At 43.3% G+C, this 26591-nt stretch overlaps 2 protein-coding genes across 2 annotated transcripts; both read right to left on the bottom strand.

Annotated features, from left to right (window-relative positions):
- Nucleotides 1-268: 268 nt before the first annotated feature.
- On the bottom strand, nucleotides 269-25445 carry LOC115155815 (probable G-protein coupled receptor 156). The gene is made up of 9 exons (XM_029702782.1): nucleotides 25129-25445; nucleotides 18219-18371; nucleotides 5163-5290; nucleotides 4469-4604; nucleotides 4271-4381; nucleotides 3951-4172; nucleotides 3591-3827; nucleotides 3002-3160; nucleotides 269-2681 (listed from the first exon to the last, which is right to left on the bottom strand). Exons 2-9 carry the CDS (start codon nucleotides 18333-18335, stop codon nucleotides 1200-1202), a joined length of 2592 nt encoding a protein of 863 aa, XP_029558642.1. The 5' UTR covers nucleotides 18336-18371; nucleotides 25129-25445; the 3' UTR covers nucleotides 269-1199.
- Nucleotides 5519-11530, bottom strand: LOC115155816 (zinc finger protein RFP). The gene is made up of 3 exons (XM_029702783.1): nucleotides 10259-11530; nucleotides 7841-10034; nucleotides 5519-7354 (listed from the first exon to the last, which is right to left on the bottom strand). The coding sequence occupies exon 3, from the start codon at nucleotides 7344-7346 to the stop codon at nucleotides 5676-5678; it is 1671 nt and encodes a 556-aa protein (XP_029558643.1). The 5' UTR covers nucleotides 7347-7354; nucleotides 7841-10034; nucleotides 10259-11530; the 3' UTR covers nucleotides 5519-5675.
- Nucleotides 25446-26591: the final 1146 nt, after the last annotated feature.

The following is a 26591-nucleotide window of genomic DNA, read 5'->3' as shown; positions in this document are numbered from 1 at the left end:
GTTGTATCACCCATCAGGCAGTATTGTTTGTTTACATGTTCAGACGCTACTCCTGTTTTTGTATTCACTCTATGTTCTTTCCTATTAAACTCACCAACTGCACCTGCTTTCTGACTCCCTGCGTCTTCAGTACATACTGTATCATTAACACCAGAGAAAAACATCTAATTACCTAAACTCATTCATTCTGAAAATGAATAGAGTTGCATCCTCTTATGAGAAGCATTGAGAGCCAGAAGAGGGAGACAGAAGTAATCTACAGGCAGACTGGGTGAATTGGGACCAGAGGGGACCGGAGGGCAAAGGCCAATAGGTAATTTAATAATCAATCAGCACACAGAGAACTACAATTGATAGAATTGGAGGCAGAGCTTCCAATTAAAATGCAATGAATACAGTACATTGTGCACACACACATGCACGCCACACACACTCACGCACGCACTCACACACACATAACACTCAAATTAATAACATTACCAACGTAGTGCATTGAGGGATTTTGATGTATAAAAAGGTAAACAAAAGCATAAAGATCATAAAAACTCAGACAAAATGGTTATAATAGTATTCTTTACAATGGTGACGCTGCACTCCATCCCTGGTGGGCTCTATTCAATGTAGGGGGGATTAAAAGAGGTGGTAACAGATCAATAAAACCCAGTGTTTTTTTGTAACATGCAACAATCTATATGATCTAAATATTGTATCTTATTTAGCTACAAATATACATTTTATTTAACATGACCTAGAGACAATGGCAGTCAGTGCAATAAGTTAAAGACAAAGTCAATAAATTAAAATCAGAAACCAATCATCATACAGCAAACTCGACCCATTGAACAACACACTCCATCTTGGTCCCATTTCTAAAGCACTTGCAACCAATTAAAAAGCCTGTAATGTGATTGCTGTGAGGTAATGTGTTGCTAGGGTACTCGTACTCCACACATAGATAAGGAAGATGCATTGTTGAATTCAAAATCAGATGTTTTGCCTTCAAATTAGCCATCTTGGATGGGTACAAGGCAAGCTTTTCTAGCATTAGTTCCTGCTCAATTTACCACTTCTAAATAGTGTTACAACAGTGTGTAAACTGAAATGTTCTGCCGTGAACTGGCCATTGAAAGTAAATTACAACACAGTTTGACTTAAATGATTCTTCCGCAGCACCGGTTCAGTCTAGGTTCCAGACAGGCTCATACGAAGGTCGGTTTGAGGTCCTCCTTGAAGTTGACCACCGGATGTGTGGAGCGGCAGAGGCTGGTGAAGCCGCCGTACTCACTGTCCGAGGAGTCTGAGGAGGAGCTGTCGCTGGAGGGGTAGGAGCCGTGTTGCAGGCAGGCGTTGCAGTAGGGACGATGGTAGTAGGAGTAGTCAGCCAAGCTGCTGGAGTCTGAGTCCCAGTAACCATACGAGTCCCTGCCATGTTCTCTGCCTGGCCCTCCCTCACCCCCCCCGTCACCATCTGGAGGGCATTTTCGAAGGGGTGGTGGCCGGTGCTCCCACCTTAAGCCGCGCCTCCCGCACCTGTTTGTTACCCTATGCCACGCCTCTACCCCTTCTTCTCCATCACTGTCATCGGGGCAGAGATGATTAGTCTCTGTGGCGACAGGATTGAGCAGAGGTTGTGTTTTTGAGGAGTGCTTGTCTGGTTGTGAGAGCCCCGTGTCCCTCCTCCTTCCCCAACCAGGAGGCTCGGAGCCTGGGTAGTAACAGGGCGGAGGCCCCCCTCTGGGGGAATGGAATGGAGGTCTGCGTTTCCTCATTACGTAGGGGGAGATACTGGGGTAGCGGAAGAGGAGAGGGAGATTGGGGGAATGAGGAGTGCGGAGGGAGAGAGGAGAGAGGACAGAGGGATTGGTCGAGGAGGGCTGAGAGGGTCTCCTGAACCCCCTGCTGTGATTTGGTGAGCGGAGGGCCGTTTCCATGACAGTGTCCACGCTCAGTTCCTGGAGTATCTCCTGCAGCTGCTCACTGCTCACAAACCCTGCCTGCCTGACACCTGCCATCCACGGTGATGTGGTATCGCCATGGCAACCTGACAGTTCCGACTGAGCAGGGGCCAAACCCACCGGGGGGAGAGTGGATGAGGAAGTGACATAGTTTGACTGACAGGAGGGTGTGGTTTGTGTCCCTCCCATCTCCCCTGGTGTTCTGACTCCTGTCTTGGAAGAAACAGAGGGCTGAGGGGAGACTGGGAGGTGAGACCTTTCCTCTCCACACTGCTGCTGGGACACAGTCCCCTCAACCTTACGCCCCCCTGCCTCTGTCTCCATCCCTGCACCCTGGATGTATGGGCCAAACTCTACACTGCACGGTTTAACATTCACCCAATCCCCTGGGGGGAAAGAGAGGGCAGGAGGGGGAGGAGAAGAGAGAGGAGCAGAGGTCAATTCAGAAGGAGGTGTACAGAGAGCAGAAGTAGTGGGAGGAGCAGACAGAGGAGGTGGAGAGAAGGGAGGAGAAGAGAGGGTAGGTTCTGCTACGTCTCTCTGTGGCAGGGGAATTGGAGAGCAGTCGGACGGCACCACTGTGGTCTGGGTGGAGGAAGAGTGGAGGTTGGTGGTGGAAGAGTCCATTTCCTGGTCCTCGTGAGGGTGGGTATTGGACATGAGGCGCAATAGCTTGTCTTTGGCGTTGTTCACCTGCTCCTGCAGACTGTCAATTACAGCATTCTTCTGCCAAATGACAACAACAAACTTTTAAATCCCCTTCAAAACAAAAAACATCAACAACAAGAGTCAGGTTAAAGGTTAACCTAAAGATTGGTGCCGGGTTAAAGGTTATAGGTGAAGTTAGTGATGAGTAGGAGGGTATTCAGAATACAAAGTAAACAAGTTTAGGTATATACTATAGTGTTGAGGGGTCACAGAGATTATTCTGAGTACAGGACCATGTAGGGACCATTTCAGTCAGTAAGGAGAGTATTTCACTACCTTTTATAACCTTTAGGGGGCGAGTGAGGGTTAAAATAATACATAGCCTACACACTGACTACCTCATTGAGGAGCCTCTTCATAGAGTTGTTCTCCCCCAGTAGATAGTAGACTTCATCCTGGCTGTAGACAGAGTGGACACTCTTACTGGGGCTGCTGAAGTACTTCGCCATCTGGCTAAGGTTGTTGTGCTCCTCCTCAAACCGACGCCACTGGGTTAACTGGGAAGAGGGGACCAAGAGGGGTGGAAAGGGGAAAGATTGGAGAGGAAGAGGGGGATTGTGATGGATAGTCAGATAACTGTTAGACAAATGTGCCAGTCTTTGAGCATACCCTTGAATCTCCAGGTGTGTGTGTTGCTCATTGTTCAAGTACTTCCTTTCTTTCTGTCCAGGATGCATTCCTGTATCATAGCATCAGCTCACCACCAGTTACTTATGGGGAGTCATTAACTTGTTGGCGGAGGCTGTAGCGTGTTGACTCATGGATCAATGTGTGTGTTTGTATGAGTCACACAGCCTTGTTAACACACACACACTACGGTGAGGTATGGGAAACACTCATGTAGCCACTCGAATTGGGCCTGTCATAAATGATAGGGGTTTCTGCTCTGTCCGTCTTTTTGTGATGTGTGCTAACTGTCTCTCTCACCTGAGGTACAAACAGCATACAGTTGGTGGCGAGGGTACAGATGAAGATGGCTCCAGCTACCACGCTATAGACCACGTTAGGCCAGGCCTGCAGGAACCGCGACACTGGGACCGCCACCGCCGTGGACAGGGTGACCAGGCTGACCGCGGTCATGATGGTGGGGGACTGGTTAACCGGAGGGAGGCTGACGTTGCTGGTCAGACCGGCCAGGTAGGTCCCATACAGGAGCAGGCTACCCTGGAGAGAACGCAACATAACCACATAATGTTCATGACATGACAAACCAACACAAACTCAGAGGAAACAGCTATAATGTGCTCTCATTTTTATCTGAGCCTTTCTCCCAGTTGTATGCTTTACCTTCATCACAGCGAGGAGGATAACCCACAGGTCTGAATAGAGAGAGGAACAGGAGTCCAGCTGAGACAGAGAGTAGGACAATTCCCTCTCCACCACCTTGACCATAGCCCCAATGGACAGTGCACATTTGACCGGGTCGGTTAGACTCCAGGCGGTCAAAACCAGCATGTCCAGCAGAATCAACAGAGCTACCAAGCCCATCAACTGGATGTCTCTGATGATCTGAAACACGCACATAGAGTTCAGTAATACACCGTGCAACACACCCACTCTACTACACACTTCAACCAGAGAGACAGTGAGAGCAGCAGCCTGCTTACCACTCTCTTGTCAGGTACGCGTTGGGTGAATACTCTGTACAGCCGCCATGTTTTCCCCAGGATGGGCCCAAATACCAGAGTGCTGCCGATACAAAACATCCAGATCCTGGCCTAGGATACACCACAATAACATCAGGACATCCCATAATATCACACAGCACGGCACCATTAGAGCAATGTGTGTGTGTGTGTTCTTACCTGTAGTATAGCTCTCACTCCTCCCCCTTGTAGGTGGGCGCGTTCCTCAAAAGCGAATAGGAATCCACTGCTGTAGGTGAGGACACTCCCACACAGAGTCAGCACATTGAGGTTAGGACTAGACATCTTCACTATCCTGAGACAGAGAGAGGAACAAACACAAAAGTTAGAATGTTCACGTCTGTGTATCGATTTGAGCATGTATATATGCTTTTATAGTGCTTTCAGAACGTATTCAAAGTATTGACTTTTTCCACATTTTGTTGTGTTACAGCCTGAATTTAAAATGTATTAAATTCTGATTTTTGTGGACACTAATCTACACACAATATCGCATAATGTCAAAGTGGAATTTAGTTTTTAGATTTTTTTTAATAATTAATTAAATATGAAGCTGAATGACAGAGTGAAAAGAAGGAAGCCTGTACAGCAGGGTTCCCAATAAGCGGCCCAAAGCCAAATTCGGCCCTCAGGTGATTTTATTTTGCCCCCAAAGTTTTGAGCAAAAACGTATTTTATTTAAATATATATATATATATATATATATATATGTATATATATCATTTGTTTATAGTTTTAGTTGTTAAATCCAATTAAATCCATTATAATCACACTTTGTAATGCAACAAAATGTGGAAAAAGTCAAGGGAGTTGAATACTTTCTGAAGGCACTGTAGTGTGTCTATATGTATACCTGTTGTTCTTGAAGCGCAGGGTAAAGAGCAGGAAGCAGAATGCCAGCAGGATGCCACAGGAGAGAATAGTCCAGACCACTGCACAGAGCACTGGGGAGAGAGACTGCCTCTGCAGCTCCACTCCCATCTACAGTAGATGTCAATCACATTTCAATTAGAATATCTACACTAATGGGAAACACTTGAGTAAATACAGTAACTTTGTGTTTGTGTGTTTGTGTATGTGTTGATCATGTTAAGAGTATTGTATGTGTTTCAGTTGCTATCATTTGCATTCTGGAATGATTGGAGTCGGCCCAAAACCTTCAACCTGGTGTTTTTTTTGTATCGCCTCATAAATATATGGCATACAGACAACTTTTATGAACCTTTATTAATATTAATTATATCTTTATTAAATCAACCACACAATACAAGAGATAGAGAAAATATATTTTGGCACAAGCTTCTTTAACAAATAAAACTGACACAACACTCAGTGTCCTATTCAAGGAGAGGTGATAGGTTAAAGGTTAAGGTGAGGAGGTAACATCACTGACAGGAGAGATCACCAATGGCGCTGAGTTGACCCCGCCGTTATTCTTTCGGGGGTTGAAGTATGCATAGAGTCTTTCTGCGAAGATGTAACCGGTGAACGAGTAGATATGAGATCTGGAATCCACATCGTAAAAGGACACCTGCCCCCCTTCCCAGTCCACGTACACCCCCACCCTCTGGGGCTTATCGACCAGTGGCAGGGGGACAGGAGGGGTCGTCAGAGCCCAGTACTCAGTCCTGTTCCTCAGGCCTACTGTCCAGTAGCCATGTTCAGGGTTTAGGGTATTCCCTCCTTTCTTGTTGACAGACTCTCTCCCCACTCCTATGTCCCACTCTGTCTTCCCCTTCACCTGCACCTCGTAGTAGAACCTCCCTGAGGAGAAGCCATCCCTCCCCAGGACACTGATACCAGGGTAAAACCTCTCGGGGTTGTCAGGGAGGTTCAGTGCTGTATTGCCGTGGGCCACTTGTTTACCGTTGTCAGAGAGAATAAGTTTAGGGTGAGCTGTATCAGGGTCAAGGGTCACATCCACGGCACACTGCTGAGTTCTTGTAAGTTCTGTTTCACATAATCTTTTCACTTCATTCTTCAGTGTCTCCTCAAACTGGGATCCAGCTCTCCTCACAGCTCTTCTCACTGTTCCTACGTACACAACACTTTGAACTCTGATTTCGGACCAGTCCTTGGCGGGTGGAGGGGTGCACAGGGATGGGAAGCTATGGATGAGGTGGAGGTGGTCCTCAGTGAGTGAGAGCTGCTTCACCCCAGTGCTTCTCCTCTTTAGCTCAGTGATTTCCTGCTCCAGCTCTTTAATGAGCCCTTCAGCCCGCCTCTCTGCTGCTTTCTGCTTCTCTTCAATCACCTCAATGAGCTCAGCCTGGCTTCTCTGAATGGAGCGCACCAGAGCAGTGAAGACCTGCAAGCTCTCCCTAATCTCTCTCTCTGCATTTACTTTGCCTGATTGTACTGTGTGTTTGATCTCCTTCACTTTCTGCAGTCGACCCTGAATCATCTGCTGCATTACATCTTCCATATTCCCCAGCTGAGCCCTCCTCTCTCTGCTTTCTTCCTCCAAAGGGACAACATTGTGTCTCTTATGTCTTTTCTCAGCGCAAACCTGACACATGTACGTCTGGTCACTTCTACAGAACAGCTCCAGAATTTTCTGGTGCCGCTTACACACTCTGTCCTCTATGTTAATCACAGGCTCAATCAGATTGTGTTTCTTGAAGGTGGCCAGTATATGGTGAGGATCTAGGTGAGTCTCACAGTAAGAGGCCAGACACTCCAGGCAGGACTTCAAGGCCTTGATTTTCCTCCCAGTGCAGACGTCACAGGGCACTTCTCCAGGTTGGGCTGCTTGGGGTTGGTCCTGTGTACTAGTAGCAGTAGCCCTAATTTCAACTGACCTTCTGAAATGATCGGCCATCTCAGCTATGAAAGTATTGACTTTGAGCTCAGGTCTTCTGCCGAATTTCTGCTTACACATGGGACACTGGCATGGGCTGGTGACATGCCAGTAGCCATGTATGCAGTCCTTGCAGAAGTTGTGTCCACACGGGGTGGTGATTGGGCTGGTGAACACGTCTAGACAGATGGGGCACAGGAACTGCTCCTCGGACAGCAGGCTGCTGGCGGAAGCCATGTCTGGGTCTGGGAAGAGATCCAAAAATAAACCACATGGGACTTCATGGAATCAGTTGGCTCTCGACCTTGGAATTTTTTTACTGGAATGTTTTTTTCTAGCTTACAGTAGACCACCAAGCTCTATGCAGTTACAGCACACCCAAATAGCTTTCTCAATACATGTAACCAATGGTACCAATCATATGGTTTTATATTTCATTCAGAAATATGCATTTATAAACATATGATGAAAAGTCTAATACAGCCTAACAGATAAAGAAATTGAAAGGGACAGTGATGACATCCTCACATGTCAAATTCAATCTGTCTCTAAATCAAGCCTACTGTATACACATTAAAAGTAATGTAATACAATTTAAAAATATATATATATAACTGTATTCTTCCCCTTGATTATATTTATAACTGGGCTGGGAGGGACAGGTGTTGAAACTTGAATAAACAACCTAACGTAACAGACAACACAGCACAAATGAAAGAACCTCCACTCACCTCTGTATTCAGAAGAACAGCAATGTCAAAGACGATATATTTTGTACTCTATTAGGCTGTGTAGAGAGATTTGTGAGGGAATTTTGTCATGCTAAAGCACAAAGTTCTCTAGTTTAGTCTCATTTTAGAAGGTGACATTACCATGGCTTGTCCCGGTCCCTTACTGCTAAGCTGAAAGGCAGCTGCTCTTAAAGGTACAGTACATGGCTGAATTAACCCTTAACATGACAGGACTCTCTCAGCTGAACCATGTACTATGGTTGCCATGCATCTAATACAGTCACACTTCCTGTTCATATTATGTAGGAGTTCACAAAGCTTTTATTGTGCTGTAGCCCAGAAGATTTACTGAGGACCTGCCCAAATAACAAAGCCATTGAAAAAAGTATGCACATTTCAGATCAGTTCAATGCAAAGAGGATTCAATTTAATATTTCCACATAAATTAGATACAGAGACATATTGGGGCAGGATTAGTAATGAGCTGCATTTTCAGTATGTCATCATACAATCGTAAATGACATCACAATACAGCCCAGCAAATGTGATTCTAGATTTCCTGGTAAGATACAATATATACCTCTCTAAATATTTAATATAAATCAATGCATGGAATTTTCAGTTTTCTTTAGAATGTAATTGATACAAGTTAAATCTCAATCTGATTGGCTCACATGAGAGATGATCAACGGTGCTGACATTTTGTCAATGCCACAAACCCCAAGGTTGAAGTACGGGTAAAGTTTCTCAGTGAAGGAACAATCGGTAAACGAGTAGATATGAGACCTGGCCTGGGCATTGTAAAAGGAGACCTCACCATCTTCATAGTCCACATAGACCCCCACCTTCTGGGGCTTCTCACTCAGGGAGAGGGTGGTAGGGTCAGTGGTGCAGGCCCTGTAGACGTTCCCTTTCCCCAGCTGGATAGTCCAGAGTCCATTCTCAGGCTTTGCTGTATGAATCGTTCTTTTAATGGACTCTCTGGCCACTCCTACACTCCAGAGAGTATTTCCCTTCACCTGCACCTCGTAGTAGAATCTTCCTGAGGAGAAGCCTTCCTTTCCCAGGATGCTGGCAATATAGAAGAACCTCTTTGGATTGCCAGGGTAGTTTTGTCGTCTACCGGGATGTCTAAGTTGTTTCACATCTTCAGAAAGAGTGAGATTGGGATGAGCTGTATCAGGGTCCAGAGTTACATCCACTGACCACTGCTGAATAACCTTGAGCTCAGCCTCCCACAACCTCTTCAATTCACTCTTCAGTGCGTCTTCAAACTGAGAGCCAGCTCTCTTCACAGCTTTCCTCACCATGCCGACATTCTCAACACTCTGAACCCTGATCTCAGACCAGTCCTTGGTGGGTGGAAAGGTGCACAGGGATGGTGAGCTCTGGAGGAGTTTTAGGTCAGTGATTTCCTGCTCCAGCTCTTTAATGAGCCCTTCAGCCAGCCTTTTGGTTTCCTTTTGCTTTTCTGAAATCACCTCAATGAGTTCAGCCTCGCTTCTTTTAATGGAGCGCATTAAAGCTCTAAAGATCTGACAACTGTTCTCTACCTCTTGCTCTGCATTTATTCCGCTAGATTGTAGTCTATTTCTGATCTCAATAACTTTCTGCTGTCTGCCCTGAATCATCTGCTGCACTTCAGCCTTTCCTAACTGTACATTATTCTTTCTGGTTTCCACTTCAAGAGGGACAGTGTTGTGGGTATTGTAGTCGGTCTTGAACTCTAGACATCTCCCATGCCTCTCACACATATGTTCTTCAGGATTCTCTACATGCTGTTGTCTCCTCAAGTTTGCGACTCTCTGATTGGGCTCCAGGGGAGTCTCACAGTAAGAGGCCTCAAAAGAAGAATTCACAGCCTTGACCTCCCTCCCAACACAGATATCATGGGACACCTCTCTAGGATGGTCCAGGCATTGGTCCTGGGGGCTTGTGTTATTTACCACGAATGGATTCCAGAACTCATCAACCATTTTAGATAATTGAGTATTGACTTTTAGCTCGTATATGTTAAGGAATTTCTCCTTGCACTGTGGACACTGGCACAGGACATTGCTTTTCCAGTATTCTCTGATACAATCCATGCAGAAGTTGTGCCCACATGGGGTTGTGACTGGTTTCTTGAGCACCTCCTCACAGATACTGCATATTAACTGCATTTCAGACTGTGGATTGTTAGCTGATGCCATGCCTAGGAACAAACAGAAAGTGAAACCAACTTTCCTGAATGAATCAACAATCTGTGTTATCTTGGCATTCACACCAGAATTATGCTTATGTATTTTCTTTTCAATTCTTGAATGCTATCGTTTCTAAACATACTCTTTAACAAAAATAAACTTCAAACATACACTACAAACAAGAGAAGCTACGATAAAATACAAAAATTCTAAGATGTTCTCTATCTCTTCTTACCTGAGATGATGTGTGTTGTTGAATTATCTTTTTTTTCTCTTGAATCCCAAAGTAAGACTGAGTTCAGGGGACTGGCAAGTGTTCAGAAAAATGTATAAGGAGAAAGTGTCTTCAGGTCTTCAACATTCAGCTCTGTTGTTTAGTTTCATTTCAGAAACAGGCTCCTCCCAACACCATATTGAAAGACTTTGAGCTTTCTTCTCCATCTCTTAAAGGAGCAGATCTTCCTACACTGAGTGTACAAAACATTAACGTCAACAGATGAAGAGAGAAGACACTGCTGGGAGGGGGGCCACAGGGGTCCACCCCAAAGACCATCTGATTATAGTCCTATCTCACACACATGCACATTTCCACGCCCATGAGGGTCCTAGTCTTAGCCATGGCCATGACAATACCAGTAAGAGGAACCTACTCTGTTTCTGCCTATATACAGAGAAGGAGTGTCTATCTTAGATAGGAGATGATAGGAGATGACTCCGCATATTTGGAAGGAATAAAGATGTGCTTGTGTGACTTGTATGTTGTCTTTGCAGCTGTATGACCCAGTGGTTGAATAAACTTGGTTTGAGCTTTTTCTAGTCATCCGTGAGTTTTTACTCTGTTTGTACAGAACCTAACAGTTGCCAATGTTGGCAGGATTAACCAAGATGTATAGTTGAACTGGAGAGTCCAAATCAGTGGAACAGGAGCCGGAACCTAAAAACAAGGTAGGCAAAGATCCTACCTGTTACTACTCATTCTGACGTCTTGGTGAGGCGAGATTCTAATACAAATGAAAGGATACAGATCTGGAAAGCCTGAGTTTATTCAGTAGACCCACTGTATATACTACTGATAGACCTAGGGGTTGGGGCCCCTAGGGGGGTTTAGCCACCAGAATGTTCGACTAGGCACTCTGTCCACCAGAAGATTAGACTAGGGGGTGGAAGTCCCTTAGGAGGGTCGGGGGAAGTGGCCATCCCTATGACATGTCTGTTTAATCATGTGTTATTACCTGCATAGTGTATGGAGAAATTGGCATGCTTGTATGATAGATTGTAGAAAAGAGGTCCATGTAGAAGAACAAAGGCAGGAAGTGCATTCGGTGGAGAATAGGAGGTATCCGAGGATATCTGTGCTTAAAGATGAAACATTGTCAGTGAGTGGGAATGTGGATGGTGATAGAAGGTTTCCTATAGCCTCATCCATGGTTGGAAAAGCAAAGGGATATTAGAACGTTGTTTTAACCTCTTATGGCTAGGGGGCAGTATTTTCACGGCTGGATAAAAAACACTCCACAGTTTCTGAAACTGTTTGAATGGTGTCTGTGAGTATAACAGAACTCCTATGGCAGGCAAAAACCTGAGATGCTTCTGTTCAGGAAGTACCCTGTTTGAACATTTCTTGCCCTTGTTGATTCTCTCTATCTATTACAAGGGATCTCTGCTGTTACGTGACACTTCCCACGTCTCCAATGAAGTCTCAGAGCCCGGGAAAAACAGGAATGACGTAATTCAAAGCCCTGGCTGAAGCACACGAGAGCAAAAGCTAAGTGGTCACTCAGTGGACTAAGCCTTACGCTCGCGACCCGCCCCGCCCCCGGCTTTCGTTTTTTCCCTCAGTATACAGACAGGCAGATTCCCGGTCGGAATATTATCGCTTTTCTACGAGATAAATTGCATAAAAATTGGTTTTAAACAGCGGTTGACATGCTTTGAAGTACGGTAATGGAATATTTAGAATTTTTTTGTCAAATTCTGCGTCATGCTCGTGGCCGAGATTTAGCGTTGGGATAGTGTCTAGAACGCACGAACAAAACGTCTTGATGGAACATAACGATGGATTATTTGGGACCAAACCTACATTTGTTATTGAAGTAGAAGTCCTGGCAGTGCATTCTGACGAAGAACAAGCAAGGTAAGAACATTTTTCTTATAGGAAATGTGATTTTGGTGAAGGCTAAACTGTTTGGGTGTCTAAATAGCTAGCCCTGTGATGCCGGGCTATGTACTTAGATTATTGCAAAATGTGCTTCATCCGAAAAGCTATTTTAAAATCGGACATATCGAGTGCATAGAGGAGTTCTGTATCTATAATTCTTAAAATAATTGTTATGCTTTTTGTGAACGTTTATCGTGAGTAATTTAGTAAAATCACCGGAAGTGTTCGGTGGGAATGCTAGTTCTGAACGTCACATGCTAATGTAAAAAGCTGGTTTTTGATATAAATATGAACTTGATTGAACAGACATGCATGTATTGTATAACATAATGTCCTAGGTGTGTCATCTGATGAAGATCATAAAAGGTTAGTGCTGCATTTAGCTATGGTTTGGGTTTATGTGACATGATATGCTAGCTTGAAAAATGGGTGTCTGATTATTTCTGGCTGGGTACTCTGCTGACATAATCTAATGTTTTGCTTTCGCTGTAAAGCCTTTTTGAAATCGGACAGTGTGGTTAGATAAAGGAGAGTCTTGTCTTTAAATAGCTGTAAAATAGTCATATGTTTGAAAAATGGAAGTTTTCGGATTTTAGAGGAGTTTGTATTTCGCGCCCCGCCCATCATTGGATATTGGAGCAGACGTTCCGCTAGCGGAACGTGTAGATGTAAGAGGTTTTAAAGTGATTTGTGTGTATTAGCAGTAACAATAAGGAGAGAGGTTGGTTTAATGCCTTACTGGGGCGGGGAACCGTGACAGATTATGTTGAAATAGGAGGACAACTGAGTAATTTTGTGTGTGTTGTCAACAACAGTGATATTTGAGGCGTGACACTGGTATAAGGCATTAGGTCTCCTGTATTCTCCAGTAGTAAATTGTCAGACGCTTCAGTATCGTTTTTAAAACAAGGTATCAGGTTCGGTTACCAAATTATTAAGCACCTTTACTGTAAGTATTCTCCGGGAAGTGGGTATCACTACCTGGAAAAATAGTTCAAATTGTTGTGTATTAGAGCCGTGGGTGAGGAAATCTAAACACCCTAGACACCGTCGGGAGAAGCGTCTGTTACATCTGCTCCTGCCACGCCCTCAACTGCTCATCCTGTGTCTCCTTGACCTGCCGCCACTCCCCCAGTGCTCTCTCCTTCTCCCTCTCCCTCTCTCTCTGTGTGTGTGATTGTGTGGGCGGAGACAGGTGTGCTGGAGTCAGAGCAGATCCCCACCAGCTGCAACCTGTTCCATAATCAAGACCTCTACAAATACTCAGTCCTGCCACTTCCACACTGCCAGATTGTAATCTCTGCTCAGTCAGTCTACGTTTGTAGCCGTTTGTTACTATTTAGATCCTGTTATCCTGTTGTGCCTGTTTTCCTTGCCTGACACAGTTTTCCGCTCCGCTACAGTTCTGCCCGCTCTGACTCTGGTCCCTGTCTCCAGTCTCACATCTCCTCATCCTGCTACTTTGCCCTGGATTCCCCACTCTACTTCTCCCTTGGATTCCCCTCAGGACCTGCTTACCCTGCCCCAACCCCTCTCGCTCCAACCTCAGCCTCCGCACCTGGTTTCCTGCAACCCGCCTGAGCTTCCCCTGGCCTGCACTCCATCTTCCCCCTGTGTTTCAATAAAAACCTTGGTTACTTCATCCGAGTCTCCTCGTCTGAGTCTGCTCTTGGGTTTCCCTGTTCCACTCCACGTAACAGCGTCAGAATAATAACTATTGAAATGGTGACCGATGGCCCCGATCCTCCCTTTAAAAAAGCCATAGAGGAGCTGAAAGAGACGCATGAGCAATCAACCAATTCGTCTTGAAGATGGGGCCTTTTTTGCAAAATTGATGAAATTGGTCAGCTTCCCTGCTGACAGAAAATTCCAATCCAATAAAGAATTCAAAGATGCTATTGTGAGTTGGCACAATGACATAAAATACAAAATAAAAATCTCAATAAACTGGCATTTTGATGTCAGCGTTCTATCAACAGAAAAGCAAAACCGATAGAACCAAAACTAGCAGATGTACTCAGCATCAAAAGGACTGGGTACGTGAGTATGTTGATAGGATGGAAGATGTATTGCGCAGTAATCTGGCACTAGCAGATCATTTGAATCAAGATGTGGGAATTTGTACCTCCGCTTTGCTGGCAGGGATGAAACCCACCATCAAAACGGCTATTGCAGGGTAAGTGCGGCTGTGCAGACATTTTCTTCACTGACTGGTGAGCAACAGGAAGCACTCCTGAAAGCGGCCGGAGTTGGGAGTAACGCATAGGTTTATTTGGCCTCTGTGAGGTCGTCAAATTGGCATAATGTATGGCGAAAAACCATTATGTTCAGTGGAGTAACAGGGACAGAATCTAAAGCTATGCAATTACTACCCATACTGTGTACAATGGGTCCAGTAACAATACCGGGCTCATTATTTATGGTAGCTGGGGTAGAACCGATTTTGGGTTTGGATAATCTTTGCAAAATGCAAGGGCAATGGATTATAAAAGGTAACAAATGACAATTGGCACGGCCAAACAGTCCTCGCAAGCTTAGAAAAACATTGGGGTTTTTAATTTCGTTTGACACTTCATTCCATCTTATTCTGAAATAGCTTTACAGAATTGACAAAAGGGAGGAGGGGTCCTCGCGAGAAATTAGAGTGTAGTTAATATTGGAAACAATTATAATTGTAGAGTTTTAAAAAAGCAATTGTGTCAAGTGCCAGCATTGGGGTTACCAAACCTAAAATGACCTTTTAAATGTTAGTTCATGAGCAAGAAGGGCATTGTAGTGAGGTGGTTACGCAAAATTATAGGGAAAAAGAGAGACCAGTCATGTACTGAAGTTAATCGTTAGACTCGGTGGCGAGTACATTAGAAATGTACTGAAAAACCCAATACAAACCTGGTACACAGAATGTTTGAACTTTCTTTAAATAATTAGTCTGAAATACAGGGAAAGAAAAGGGAAAGAACAGACTCACTTAATGGTGACCTCTGTTCTGACTTTCTGGTGAGGCGTGATCACCCTGAGATTTAAGTATAATATGTAAATGTTGGTAAATATGAAGAAGTGTATTGCTGTTGTGGTTTTGTTTTTGTCTTTGCTTCAATACAAATCTCACCAGATTGAGTCTGCTGTATGGTCAGGAATTCTCTCTAAAGGTTACCCCTCTAACTCCCTGACCCTGTAACTCTGCGGTGAGATCGCCAATATGATAAGCCAATTTGCAAAACAGTATGTTGTTATTCTCATTGACATTTGTCTTAGACATTTATATTAAGAATATTGGGAATGTAATAATTAGTCATACAGTGAATAGTTTGTCTGGATTTCCTGAATCAGAAATGCCCTAAACTGTTGTTCTGGTCTGTCCTCTCTCAAGGTTATGGTGATAACGACCCCAGTCTGTATCTAGATGCATGGAAGGGATCATTCGACCGAGAACAGTGTGAGCCTTACCCCCTCTAACCGGCTGAAGAAATGGTGACAATGGTGTTCACTATGACCCTGTCCTCCACCACCTCTACCTGAGACATGAGTCCGAGCCAGCAAACGGTGTACAGCATCCAGTCGAAGCTATCAATGCCTTTTCTCTCAGGAGCGCAGCATGATTCCTGAGACCGTCCATGTGGAGTGAGCATGGAGAGAGATCATGTCCAAACTTATCTCATGCTGCTGGTGTACTGGTTGGAAAATGGTCAAGACAGAAATGGACAAGACAGAATGGACCGTAAACGTTGGTGGTGAGACATTCGTGTGCTTCGTCTGCTTGGGAAAATCAGATTATTCCCCAGATATTGAAATCGGGGACATTATCAAGGGCCATCCACTTTGACAGGCATGAGTTACATGTGTGCCATTGGGAGTATGAACTGTAAAGCTATCCAAAGATGAAAATGAAGAGACGCCAGACAAATGAGAGCCGGGAGGGAGGGGGGTGATCACTGTTCCACATGATGGACTGTTGGAAACTGACTAATTGACTTGAGCACATTTTAGTATGTTTATAACTACATAAGTGGCCTAGCAGTAGTGATCAACGTGTTATGGGTTAGATGGAATGATCTATGTGCAAATGTATTTGTGGCCGGAGGCAAAGTACAAAGGGGGCCTGTCTCTGAGACAGAATGTTTCCATAAGGGTGAGATAGGAGTCATATTATAGAGATAATACTATAGATTGTGAACTATTGCCTTATAACAGGTCTTATTGTCACGAGTGCTGTCTTCAAATCCCCTGTCATAAAGGAGCCAAGGCACAGCGTGCCGGTAATTCCACATCTTTATTTAAGGAAACCGAAAACAAAACAATAAACAGGTACGCAGCAAGAAACGTAACGCACTATGCCGTACACACACAGAAATAACAATAACCCACAAACACATTTGGGGAAAAGGCTGCCTAAGTATGATTCCTAATCAGAGACAACGATAGACAGCTGCCTCTGATTAGGAACCATACTCGGCCCAAAACAAAGAAATACAAAAACATAGAATGCCCACCCCACACCCTGCCCTAACCACATAGAGAAACAAACCCTCTCTCTCAGGTCAGGGTGTGACACTTATAGCTTCCCTGTTTTATATTATTGTATTCTCTCTATGTTTTGCATCATGATATTCACTTGAGTATGAATGGGTTGCTTATTTTCAAATAACTCTTTGTGTATGAGTCCGGAAAATTCACAATGGACTGAGGCTATGTGCAAGAATGTATACTACCTAGTGATAAGAAGACCGGGAGATGTGTGGAGGAGTACCAAAGGTTCAGGACTCGGGATGGGACGATAACACCACCTGCCTAGCCACAGAGATTCATTGTACATACTAGACTCAGGAGGGGGTAGGACTTGTCTGGGAAAACAGAGGGCAAAGTGACGATGACATCGCGTGGGAACACCTCCTGTAAACCTGCAGCCTGACGGGGGAAGTCTGCCTATTATCATGAGGTGTATAGAGCCTTCATTTTTGTGGACCCCAGCAGAATAGTATCCCAAAGGTATAGAGTCAGGCTAAGGGAGAGTGGGAATCGTCATGTTATAAAACTTCGGTTATTGCCATACATTTTTATGCATAGCTTAACGCATTACTAATACTTGTTATATTTTGTGTTTTCTTGTTCATTTCAAGACTTTTGCTATCACTCTCTTAGGAACCCGAAGGAGGAAGAGAAAGTCGCAAGCTCCAGCTCCAGGGGGGGGGGGGGGGGGGGTAAGAGTGTATATAGTATAATTATAAGTTTGAGACCAGGTCCTAAAGCCATGGAAGAAGATTACATAGTCAGAGGCCATAAGTCTTGGAGGTGTAAACATACAAATCAATTGAGAATATTAATCATGTTTTCTCTTCTGTTCATTTATAAGTCATTTTGTATAAGTTTGTATAATTTTGAACAGTATGGAGTTACTATTCAAAAAGGAGGGAATATTATTGATTACATGTATAAGGAATGTGTGTGTTCGGGGTCAAGGAAGGGTAAAGAGGAACTAGGTGTGTGGAAAGTTAATTATTGATACGAGAGATTACGTGGTAGCTTACTCTCGCGTAACTGTGTAGCCTAGAATGGACTTCAATTGCAGCCCACAGGTAGAAAATAGCAGACCCTGGATAAAAACGTGTTTTAAGGACACGTTCAACCCGACGAATAGTAAGTATTGTTCCTAGACGTAATGGATATGCCTCTGGTGGCAGGAAATGTTATTTTGTTGAAACCAAACCAAGGTTTATTTAATTTTTTTATTTAACCTTTATTTAACTAGGCAAGTCAGTTAAGAAGAAATTATTATTTACAATGACGGCCTACCCCTCCCCTAACCTGGACGACACTGGGCCAATTGTGCGCCACCCTATGGGACTCCCGGTCACGGCCGTAGACCGTTGTGCCACTCGGTCCCCCCAAGTTGATAAAGGTTGCCAGGCTACGGAAGCTTCTGCAACGAGCCATCTGTCTGTAAACAATGGCTTGTTGCGGGACGATGCAAAACCTGACTCTGAACCCTGAACCTGTGTGCATGTGTGTGCATGTGTGCATGTTTACATGTTTACTTTACCGTGCTGAGGGTACATAGTCTCTGCAGTATCTCCAGGTCCTCCTGTGTATTGACTCCAGGGTGGATGAGGCAGAGTCCGGAATCACAGTGAGAGCTGCAGTTCAACTCTGGCTCCATGGCTTGACCCACACCGTCAGCCCTCACACACACATCCTGAAGAATAAGATACAGTTGTCATGAACTATCTCTGCACACTACAATACTACATACAGATACTTATACACTGAGGGGAGAAATACAGACATATATTTAATACCACGCTTACATGTGTATTATTACACACAAACTCTCTTTCTCCATTCCCATTCTCCCACCAACACCACATTGTTTTAATATACAGGAATGCAGAAGTCTAGATAGAACAACTATACCCAAGTCTCTCCTATTCACGCCACAGAATACAGGATCACTGTTCAGCACTCACCACAGGGTGGCGCCATTACGAATATTCCCAGTAAACAGAAGTGGTTTTAGCAGGGGCCTGTGACACTGCTCATGGAAAACACAAGACAGTGAACTTGGAGTGGGGAAAATATAAAAACATAAGATTCATATATCAGTGTGACAGAAAAATGACACAACTATTCTAGTCTCGTGACTAAGTTTAATAAGGGCAGATTGGACTAACAACTCCCACAGAAACTGCAAGAAAGCTACAGGGAAAGACAATGCATAGAAGGCTACAGCGAGGTTTGACCAAACCCAAAAGAGCACAGGATCTGGCCAATTTGAGAGGAAGCTTGCAAGCTTCTGCTTGTCCTCAGTCTCTACAAGACAGCACAGAGCTGAACAACACAATACATGACCACACTTCAGACCAAATCATCTAGATTTAGTGTGTGTGTGTGTGTGTGTGTGTGTGTGTGTGTGGGGGGGGACCTAAAATCCCCCAAAGTCCCCACAAAGATAGTAAAAGAAGGAATAGTCTCCCTCATGGGGACATTTCCTACATCTCCATGAGGACAAAGAATATTTTAAGCTTAGGGTTAGAATTAGGGTAAGAGGTTAGGTTTAGGGTTATTATTAAGGTTAGGGATGAGGTTAAGGTTAGGTTTAGGGTTAGGGAAAATAGGATTTTGAATGGAAATCAATTTAGGTCCCCACGAGGATAGAAGAACAAAACGTGTGTGTGTGTGTGTGTGTGTGTGTGTGTGTGTGTGTGTGTGTGTGTGTGTGTGTGTGTGAGTGAGTGAGTGAGTGAGTGAGTGAGTGAGTGAGTGAGTGAGTGAGTGAGTGAGTGAGTGAGTGAGTGAGTGAGTGAGTGAGTGAGTGAGTGAGTGAGTGAGTGAGTGAGTTAATAAGTGTGTGAGAGAGAGAGAGAGAGCGAGAGAGAGAGAGAGAGTATATTAAGTGTATTTATTGTGTACCAATTTCACTGTAATATCATAATGTTCTTTGTTTGTTTTTTACAATTTTATTTAACCTTTATTTATACAGGTTTTTCTCATTGAGATAACATCTCTTTTCCAAGAGAGACCAATAGCAGCAGGGGGAACAATGTTTCAGACAAAACAACTTACATACACTAATACAACATTAAACAAAACTATAAAACACATACAGCACAACAATTACATATTACGTTAAAAACACGAAAGTCTTGACTAAAAACAGCTGTCCTAAAGAAACTCTTCTATGATATATACATCGATCAAGTGTTTAAACTCCACCAACGAAACTAGACCATCAAATTGTAAAATGTTCAGGAGAGAATTCCAGGACCACGGAGCTAAGTGACAAAAACTATTTCTACCATGACCTGTTCTAATTTTTGTTACTGTTAGAAGCAAATGAGAATGGGACCGTAACTGATATTTATTTACCGACCTGACTAAAAAAGAACAGAGATCAGATTTTACCCAATATGGCCTTATAAATCAGTGTATACCAGTGTTTAAGCCTACGCAAGGTCAATGACGACCAGCCAACAGCGCTGTAGAGATCACAATGATCTGTTAGACGTTTCTGATTTGTAATGAACCTGAGGGCTGCATGATACACTGAATCAAGTGCTCTCAGGGTAGTGGTTGAGGCCTGCATATATGTAACATCACTCAAATCTAAAACCGCCAGTAATGTACATCGTACCAGCTCCTTCCTGGCCTCCAAAGAAAAACAAGCTTTATGCCAGTAATAAAAACCTATTCTCAGCTTGAGCTTCCTTATCAAGTTCTCTACATGCACAGTGAAGCTCAGCTTATCATCAACCCACACACCCAAATATTTGTACACTTTAACTTGGTCTATAGTATGTCCAGCCAATGTAGAAATGACATGATTAGTAACATGCCTGCCATTTGAAAATACCATGCATTTTGTTTTACCCAAATTTAGAACCAGCTTTAAATCATACAGATTCTGTTGTATGATGTTAAATGCTCTTTGGGCATTTTCAAAAGCTAAAGATAAACTACTACCACTTGAATAAAGAACAGTATCATCTGCATAAAAATGATCACCCGCTGTTTCAATAAGATCCCCAATACAAAATGAACAACAGTGGGCCCAAAATAGAACCTTGCGGAACACCTGAGCACACCTCTATGGACTCAGATTTACAACCAGGTCATTTATAAACCAATCTAGAGCATGACCAGTAATTCCACAACATTTTAACCTTTGCACTAACACAGCATGGTCCATGGTGTCAAAAGCCTTTGACAAATCAATAAAGACAGACACACAATGTAACTTCTTATCTAGAGCACAGTGGATGTCATTTAAAACCTTCAGTGTTGCTGAAACAGAGCTGTGGCCAGACCTAAAACCTGATTGCATTCCATTTAAGATGTTGTTTTCTTGGAAGTAGGCTTTTAGCTGCCTACTAACTAAGGACTCCAGTACCTTAGACAGTACAGACAATTTTGATATGGGTCGATAGTTGTCAAGTAGCGAAGGATCTCCACCTTTCAGGAGAGGCAGTACAAAAGCAGATTTCCATAACTTGGGGATTTCCTTAACATCAAGTGTGAGGTTAAAAATACATGTTAAGGGGGAGCAATAATGTCTGCAGCTAGGTGTAGGAAGCAGGGATCTAGTTCATCAGGGCCAGGGGATAGTTTTTCATCAATTTCTTTCAGGGCTTTACACACTTCTGAAATAGAGAAGGATGAAAAGGAGAACCTGGTGAAGGAGTGCACAGGGGTGTCAGGTAAATTCATAGGGGGCTCAATTATACCTTTGACCTTTTCAAATAAACTGCCTGCATCTAAAAAAATGCTGATTCAAGGCTTTCAGAATGGAGGTTCTCTCAGTTACAATCTGTGTGTCTACCAACAATTGTTTGGGAAGCTGTGTATCTTTTTTGTACTCTAAATCTTTCACTACTTGCTAGAATTTGGGTGGATTATTTAAATTATGTGAAGTAGATTTCAGGTAGTGGTCTGCTTTCAATTTACGGACCATAGCCACACCCATATTTCAAAGACGTTTAAAAGCCATCCAATCATCTGCCAAACCAGTCCCTCTTGCATTAGCCCACATAGCATTTCATTCCCTTATGATTTTTGTAAGTTCCTTAGTAAACCAAGTGTTCTCTCTGCCCTTAATCCTGAATTTTTTAAAAGGGGCATGCCTATTGCATACATCCTGGAATGCGTTGTGGAAGTAAGAAAAGGCTAGTTCAACATCAGGGATTAATTCCATTCTATTCCATTCAATGCAAGATACATCATGTAAAAAACCTTGAATATTAAACCGCTTCCAGTTTCTTTTCGTAATGACACGTGGAGATTTCTTAGGAATTTTACCATCTCTCACACAGGCAATAACACAGTGATCACTTATGTCATTTGCAAAAATACCAGAAGCATTAAAACGATGAGGAGTATTGGTTAAGATCAAATCAATCAAAGAGGATTTCAGAGGATATTTTATATTCAACCTAGTTACACTGTTGACAATCTGAGTGAGATTATAGGTATTGCACAGAATGTTGAGTTGATCAGAGCTTTTGTGACCTGCCTGGAAACCACAGATGTTAATGAGCTTGACAGGTAACTTACAGTGTAAGCCAGTGGGTCTGCATATAAGTGAGCTGTTTAGTCCCTGACAAATAAACAACAAATACATACATAAATCACAATATACAGCACCTAGAAGCACTATAGGTTTATATTGTGCATTTTTATGAGGTTGCATCTGGGTTGCATTGCCTGGCTACCCAAACTCCTTGCTCTGGCCAAATGCTATGCAACAGCCACACGTCCGTTAGTTTCTTCTCCGCAATGAGTCTGGATCTGAGTACCTCCCTGACGATTACTAGAACAAAAATCAATTTTAGACCGTCTGATTGGTCCTAGAAACCTTTGGGTTGGGCCGAGCCAGAACACTTGTGGGTAAAGCGGACGTTTTTTTGAAAATGTGTCATTGGCTTTGATACTCTGATTGGTTAGAGATGATCCAATCGCTGATGACTTTGTTTTGTACAACACCTCTTATTCTGACATCACCACAAACGACTTCAATGATGGCAGTCTCAGACTGAAGTATGTAGCGAACGATAGAGCAGTGGAAAAGTTCAGTTTGAGTCGTTAGGCAATGGGTTGCACTGACATGTCGCTGATATAATTATGTACAATCGACCATGACATCATACAATGTTTCGATCTGTCTTCTACATTACCATTTTAATAACCACACTGACTCATGAGCTACATGTATATGTACGTCTGTCTGTCATATTTTGTGTATAGAGAGCTTACGAAGGGGTGGGTATTTCAGTCTGTTTGTCCGTTCGCTTGTCTGTCTGTCTGCCCTTCTTTACCTGGGTCTAAATGAATGTGTTTATGTGTGCCCAGTAGTAGTGTGTGTGTGTGTGTGTGTGTGTGTGTGTGTGTGTGTGTGTGTGTGTGTGTGTGTGTGTGTGTGTGTGTTTGTGTGTGTGTGTGTGTGTGTGTGTGTGTGTGTGTGTGTGTGTGTGTGTGTGTGTGTGTCACACCATGTCACTGTCTGTGGGCTGACTAAGATATCCCCAGGGCTGTAACCGTCTCACAGTATAAGCAGTCGCAGGCTGATGACAGAGCACTTTCACTATGGTGTGCCTTTGATTGGTCTTAATCCTAGGTCTTTGTTTTTCAATCTCAGTGGTTAAACAAGGATGACCAGCATTTAGATGCTTCCTCGCTAGTCAACAACTCCGAGAAGCTACCAGTTTAAGACACAAGTTACTATAATACTACTAAAGCCTGCAGGCCTACAAACACCTATACCTTATATCAAACAGCATATGTATCTTTTCTGGAGAAAATCTTCAGTAATAGCTATTTAATTAAGTCGTAAGTAGGCCTGTTAGGATGACACGAGTTGTAATTGTCTTGTCAAAATGAACAATGACTTCTTCCGTTTCTTTTCTGGGGGTCTGGGAAATGTCTGTAGTTTCCTTCCTCGTATCCTTTCGTAATTTTCCCAGTTTAGATCACAGCTTTACGGATTCCTGCAGGCACAACCGGACTAGAGAGGCGTTTACGCAGTTTTTTCAAAATCCTCTCCACCGGTTTCAACCACATTGAAACGTGTGCTAACAAAGGTCAGTCAACACTTAGCCACAGGGGTCGGCGTGAGCACCGAGCATGAGGCCTGTTCCTGGCCCCGGCAGCAGTTTGATGGACATGTTTTGACAGTGCATGATGGTTATAATGTGTGTTTGTCTCTACATTTGTCCTTTAAACTCATGTGGCCTTAACCACAAATCATTTCTGAGCTAACTGGGGCCTTAGGCGGAGAAGACAATTTTACTGTAAAAGCTTATAGTTAGCCTATTTTCTGACAACTTTCACTTGTGGCCTCACTATCTACTCCGTTCACCTGAGAGATTATGTGGTATCAAGATCAGTCAGGGACCAATTACCAGTAGGATTGTCACGGATAGGTGTAACCCTGTGGCTTTGAGCCTCCTATTGTCCACCCAGTACCACTTTCAATTGTTTTTAATCCATTCATTGTCCCTGTCAGTTTGCCTGGCCCAATCCCCTCTTTCCCTTTTAAGATTAGAGGGGTGGCACGGGGAGCAGCGGGTGAACTGCATGCGGTTAGCAAAGCTGGACAAAGCGCAGCCAGTGTTCTGCAGGGGCAATATTGAAACATTCCACCTCGCACTGTAATCCGTTTAGCAATTTATTCTAAGATGATCAAATCAAGTGTAAGAATGCAGTTATTGGCATAGCTTGCCCTTGCCTCAAGCCAGTGGCTAGACATAGTATACTAGCCACATGGTGCACACTCCATATGAGGCTCTTATTAGAATTATCCCTATAACTTTCTCTTCTATGAGATTTTTGCCAATTATTATTTTCCTACTTTGGTTTATGACTTTCCTTCCTGACATGCATGTGCAGAGTGAGTTACAGCACTCGTTTCTGCTCGGAGATATTGAAAGTGTTACAGCTGTCTTGTGTTACATTCATCCCTTGTCTCCCCTATTAAACTTTAAATAAAAGCCTAAATGTGTTGTAGTTTAAACTGCTTGAACATAAGCATGTTTTCAAACTGACTGCTTTGTCTTTCTTGCCAAAACATATTTAAATCTCAACTAAAAACAATGAATCAAAAGAACAAATTGAACTTGACTATAATTTACAGGGTTCAAGTCCTAACTTTCACTCTCAAAAGCCTACTAACTCAATGAATGGCATTGTCTACTTTCTTTCACATGCACTGGTTTATCATAGGTTATCATGAAAAACATTTAAAATCACTTTTCATTTTAAAAATATGTCATTTTAACGCACATCTTAATCAATCGTTATTGTATTAACATCTGTGTCGGGATTTTGAAATAGCAATAGCACGATCCCACAGAATAGCAGCTAATTTCGGCGTTAAAGGGCTATGATTCCTCCTCACGATAATACCGCATCAATCATATGAACAGAGGTCTCTGAGAAACGACTAAACACAACAGCAGACCAACCTGACGGAGCACCTAAATAACCGGTGAGGGATGTCAGAGGGGTGCGCGGAGAGTCCCTCCGCCTAGCCGCTGTCCTCGCACCATCGCTGGAGTCTCACGAAGTGAAACAAACTGTCCCGGAAAGTTAACTCCACGACTGGGACCTATAGTGAAGCCCTTCCAAAAATCCAACCAGAAGAATAATAATCCTTTTTATGACAACTGAGAACTCTCCAAAGTAGGCCTATCCCAAAATGTTTCCTGGTGTCAGGGAGAAAAAGTATAGTCTGCAACAAGTTTTCATGAGCAGGGTAGATAGAGTGTGAGAGAGTGGGAGATTGAGGGAAAGGTGTGTGTGTGTGTGTGTGTGTGTGTGTGTGTGTGTGTTTCGCTGTAATTAATTAGCGGGTAGCGCGCTGCGGAAGTTTCAAGCTTTTATTTACACAAATACAGTGAAATGCCTTTCTTGCTTGCTCTTTCCTAACAATGCATTAATCAATATCAGTAGTACTATAAACATGTAATACAAAGTAAAGTAGAACAAAAATACACGAGAAATAGAAATAAGAACAAGAAAAAGTACAGTAAGTAAGGTACAGTATATACAGGGTCAGTTCCTGGGTGCCAATACCATATTTACAATATACTGGGATACTGGAATGATAGGATTAAATATGTATAGGGCTAAGGTGACTTGGCATCAGGATATAATAAACGGAGCAGCAGCAGCATATAAAATGATTGTGTGTGTGTGTGTGTGTGTGTGTGTGTGCGCGCGCGCGTGCGCGCGTGCGTGTGTTTGTTTGAGGGTGTTTGACTGTAAGTGTGAGTGAGTGTGTAGACCCTTGTGAAAAAAACACATGAATTTAACGTGATCACATGTAGTGTTCCAAAAACACATGTTTTCATGTGATCACATGTGATCTTATGTGAAGTTAATGTGATAACATGTGACAACATGTAAAGCAACATGTGATAACATTAAACTACACATGTGAAATTATGTGGTTTTTCTGTAAGGGGAGTGTGAATAGAGTGAGTGTGTAAGTGTGCATAGCGACAGTGTAAAAATTCAAATAGAAGGGTCAATGCAGATAGTCCGTGTAGCCATTTTATTAGCTATTTAGCAGTCTTATGTCTAGGGGATAGAAGCTGTTCGGGATTGGGGATAGAAGCTGTTCAGGATTGGGGATAGAAGCTGTTCGGGAGCCTGTTGGTGTCAGACTTGCTCCAGTACCGCTTGCCTTGCGGAAGCAGAGAAAACAGTCTATGGCTTGGATGGCTGGAGTCTTTAACAATTTTCCTGGCCTTCCTGTGCTTCCGGGCGCATATTGTTTTGCAGAGAGAGAACATCCCAGTGGGCACAAACTGGTTGAATCAATGTTGTTTTAGCGTAATTTGTCAACGTATTTTGATTTGAAATTTCAATCACAGGATTATGTCATCATGGTAACCAAATGTCTAAATAGACAAACCTTGTATAA

Source organism: Salmo trutta, chromosome 20 (assembly GCF_901001165.1).
Source record: "Salmo trutta chromosome 20, fSalTru1.1, whole genome shotgun sequence".
In the NCBI taxonomy this organism is placed as follows: Eukaryota; Metazoa; Chordata; class Actinopteri; order Salmoniformes; family Salmonidae; genus Salmo; species Salmo trutta.
This window is presented reverse-complemented; position numbering and strand designations above follow the sequence as displayed.

Bases quoted from the DNA above. Each gene is read 5' to 3' on its own strand.
- LOC115155816 (XM_029702783.1), bottom strand. From the start codon at position 7,346: ATGGCTTCCGCCAGCAGCCTGCTGTCCGAGGAGCAGTTCCTGTGCCCC.
- LOC115155815 (XM_029702782.1), bottom strand. From the start codon at position 18,335: ATGGAGCCAGAGTTGAACTGCAGCTCTCACTGTGATTCCGGACTCTGC. The intron at 4,173-4,270 runs GTAAGCAGGCTG...TGCGTGTTTCAG, and splicing joins GCGTACCTGACAAGAGAGTG to ATCATCAGAGACATCCAGTT. The intron at 3,161-3,590 runs GTGAGAGAGACA...CCCTCTTCCCAG, and splicing joins GTATGCTGTTTGTACCTCAG to TTAACCCAGTGGCGTCGGTT.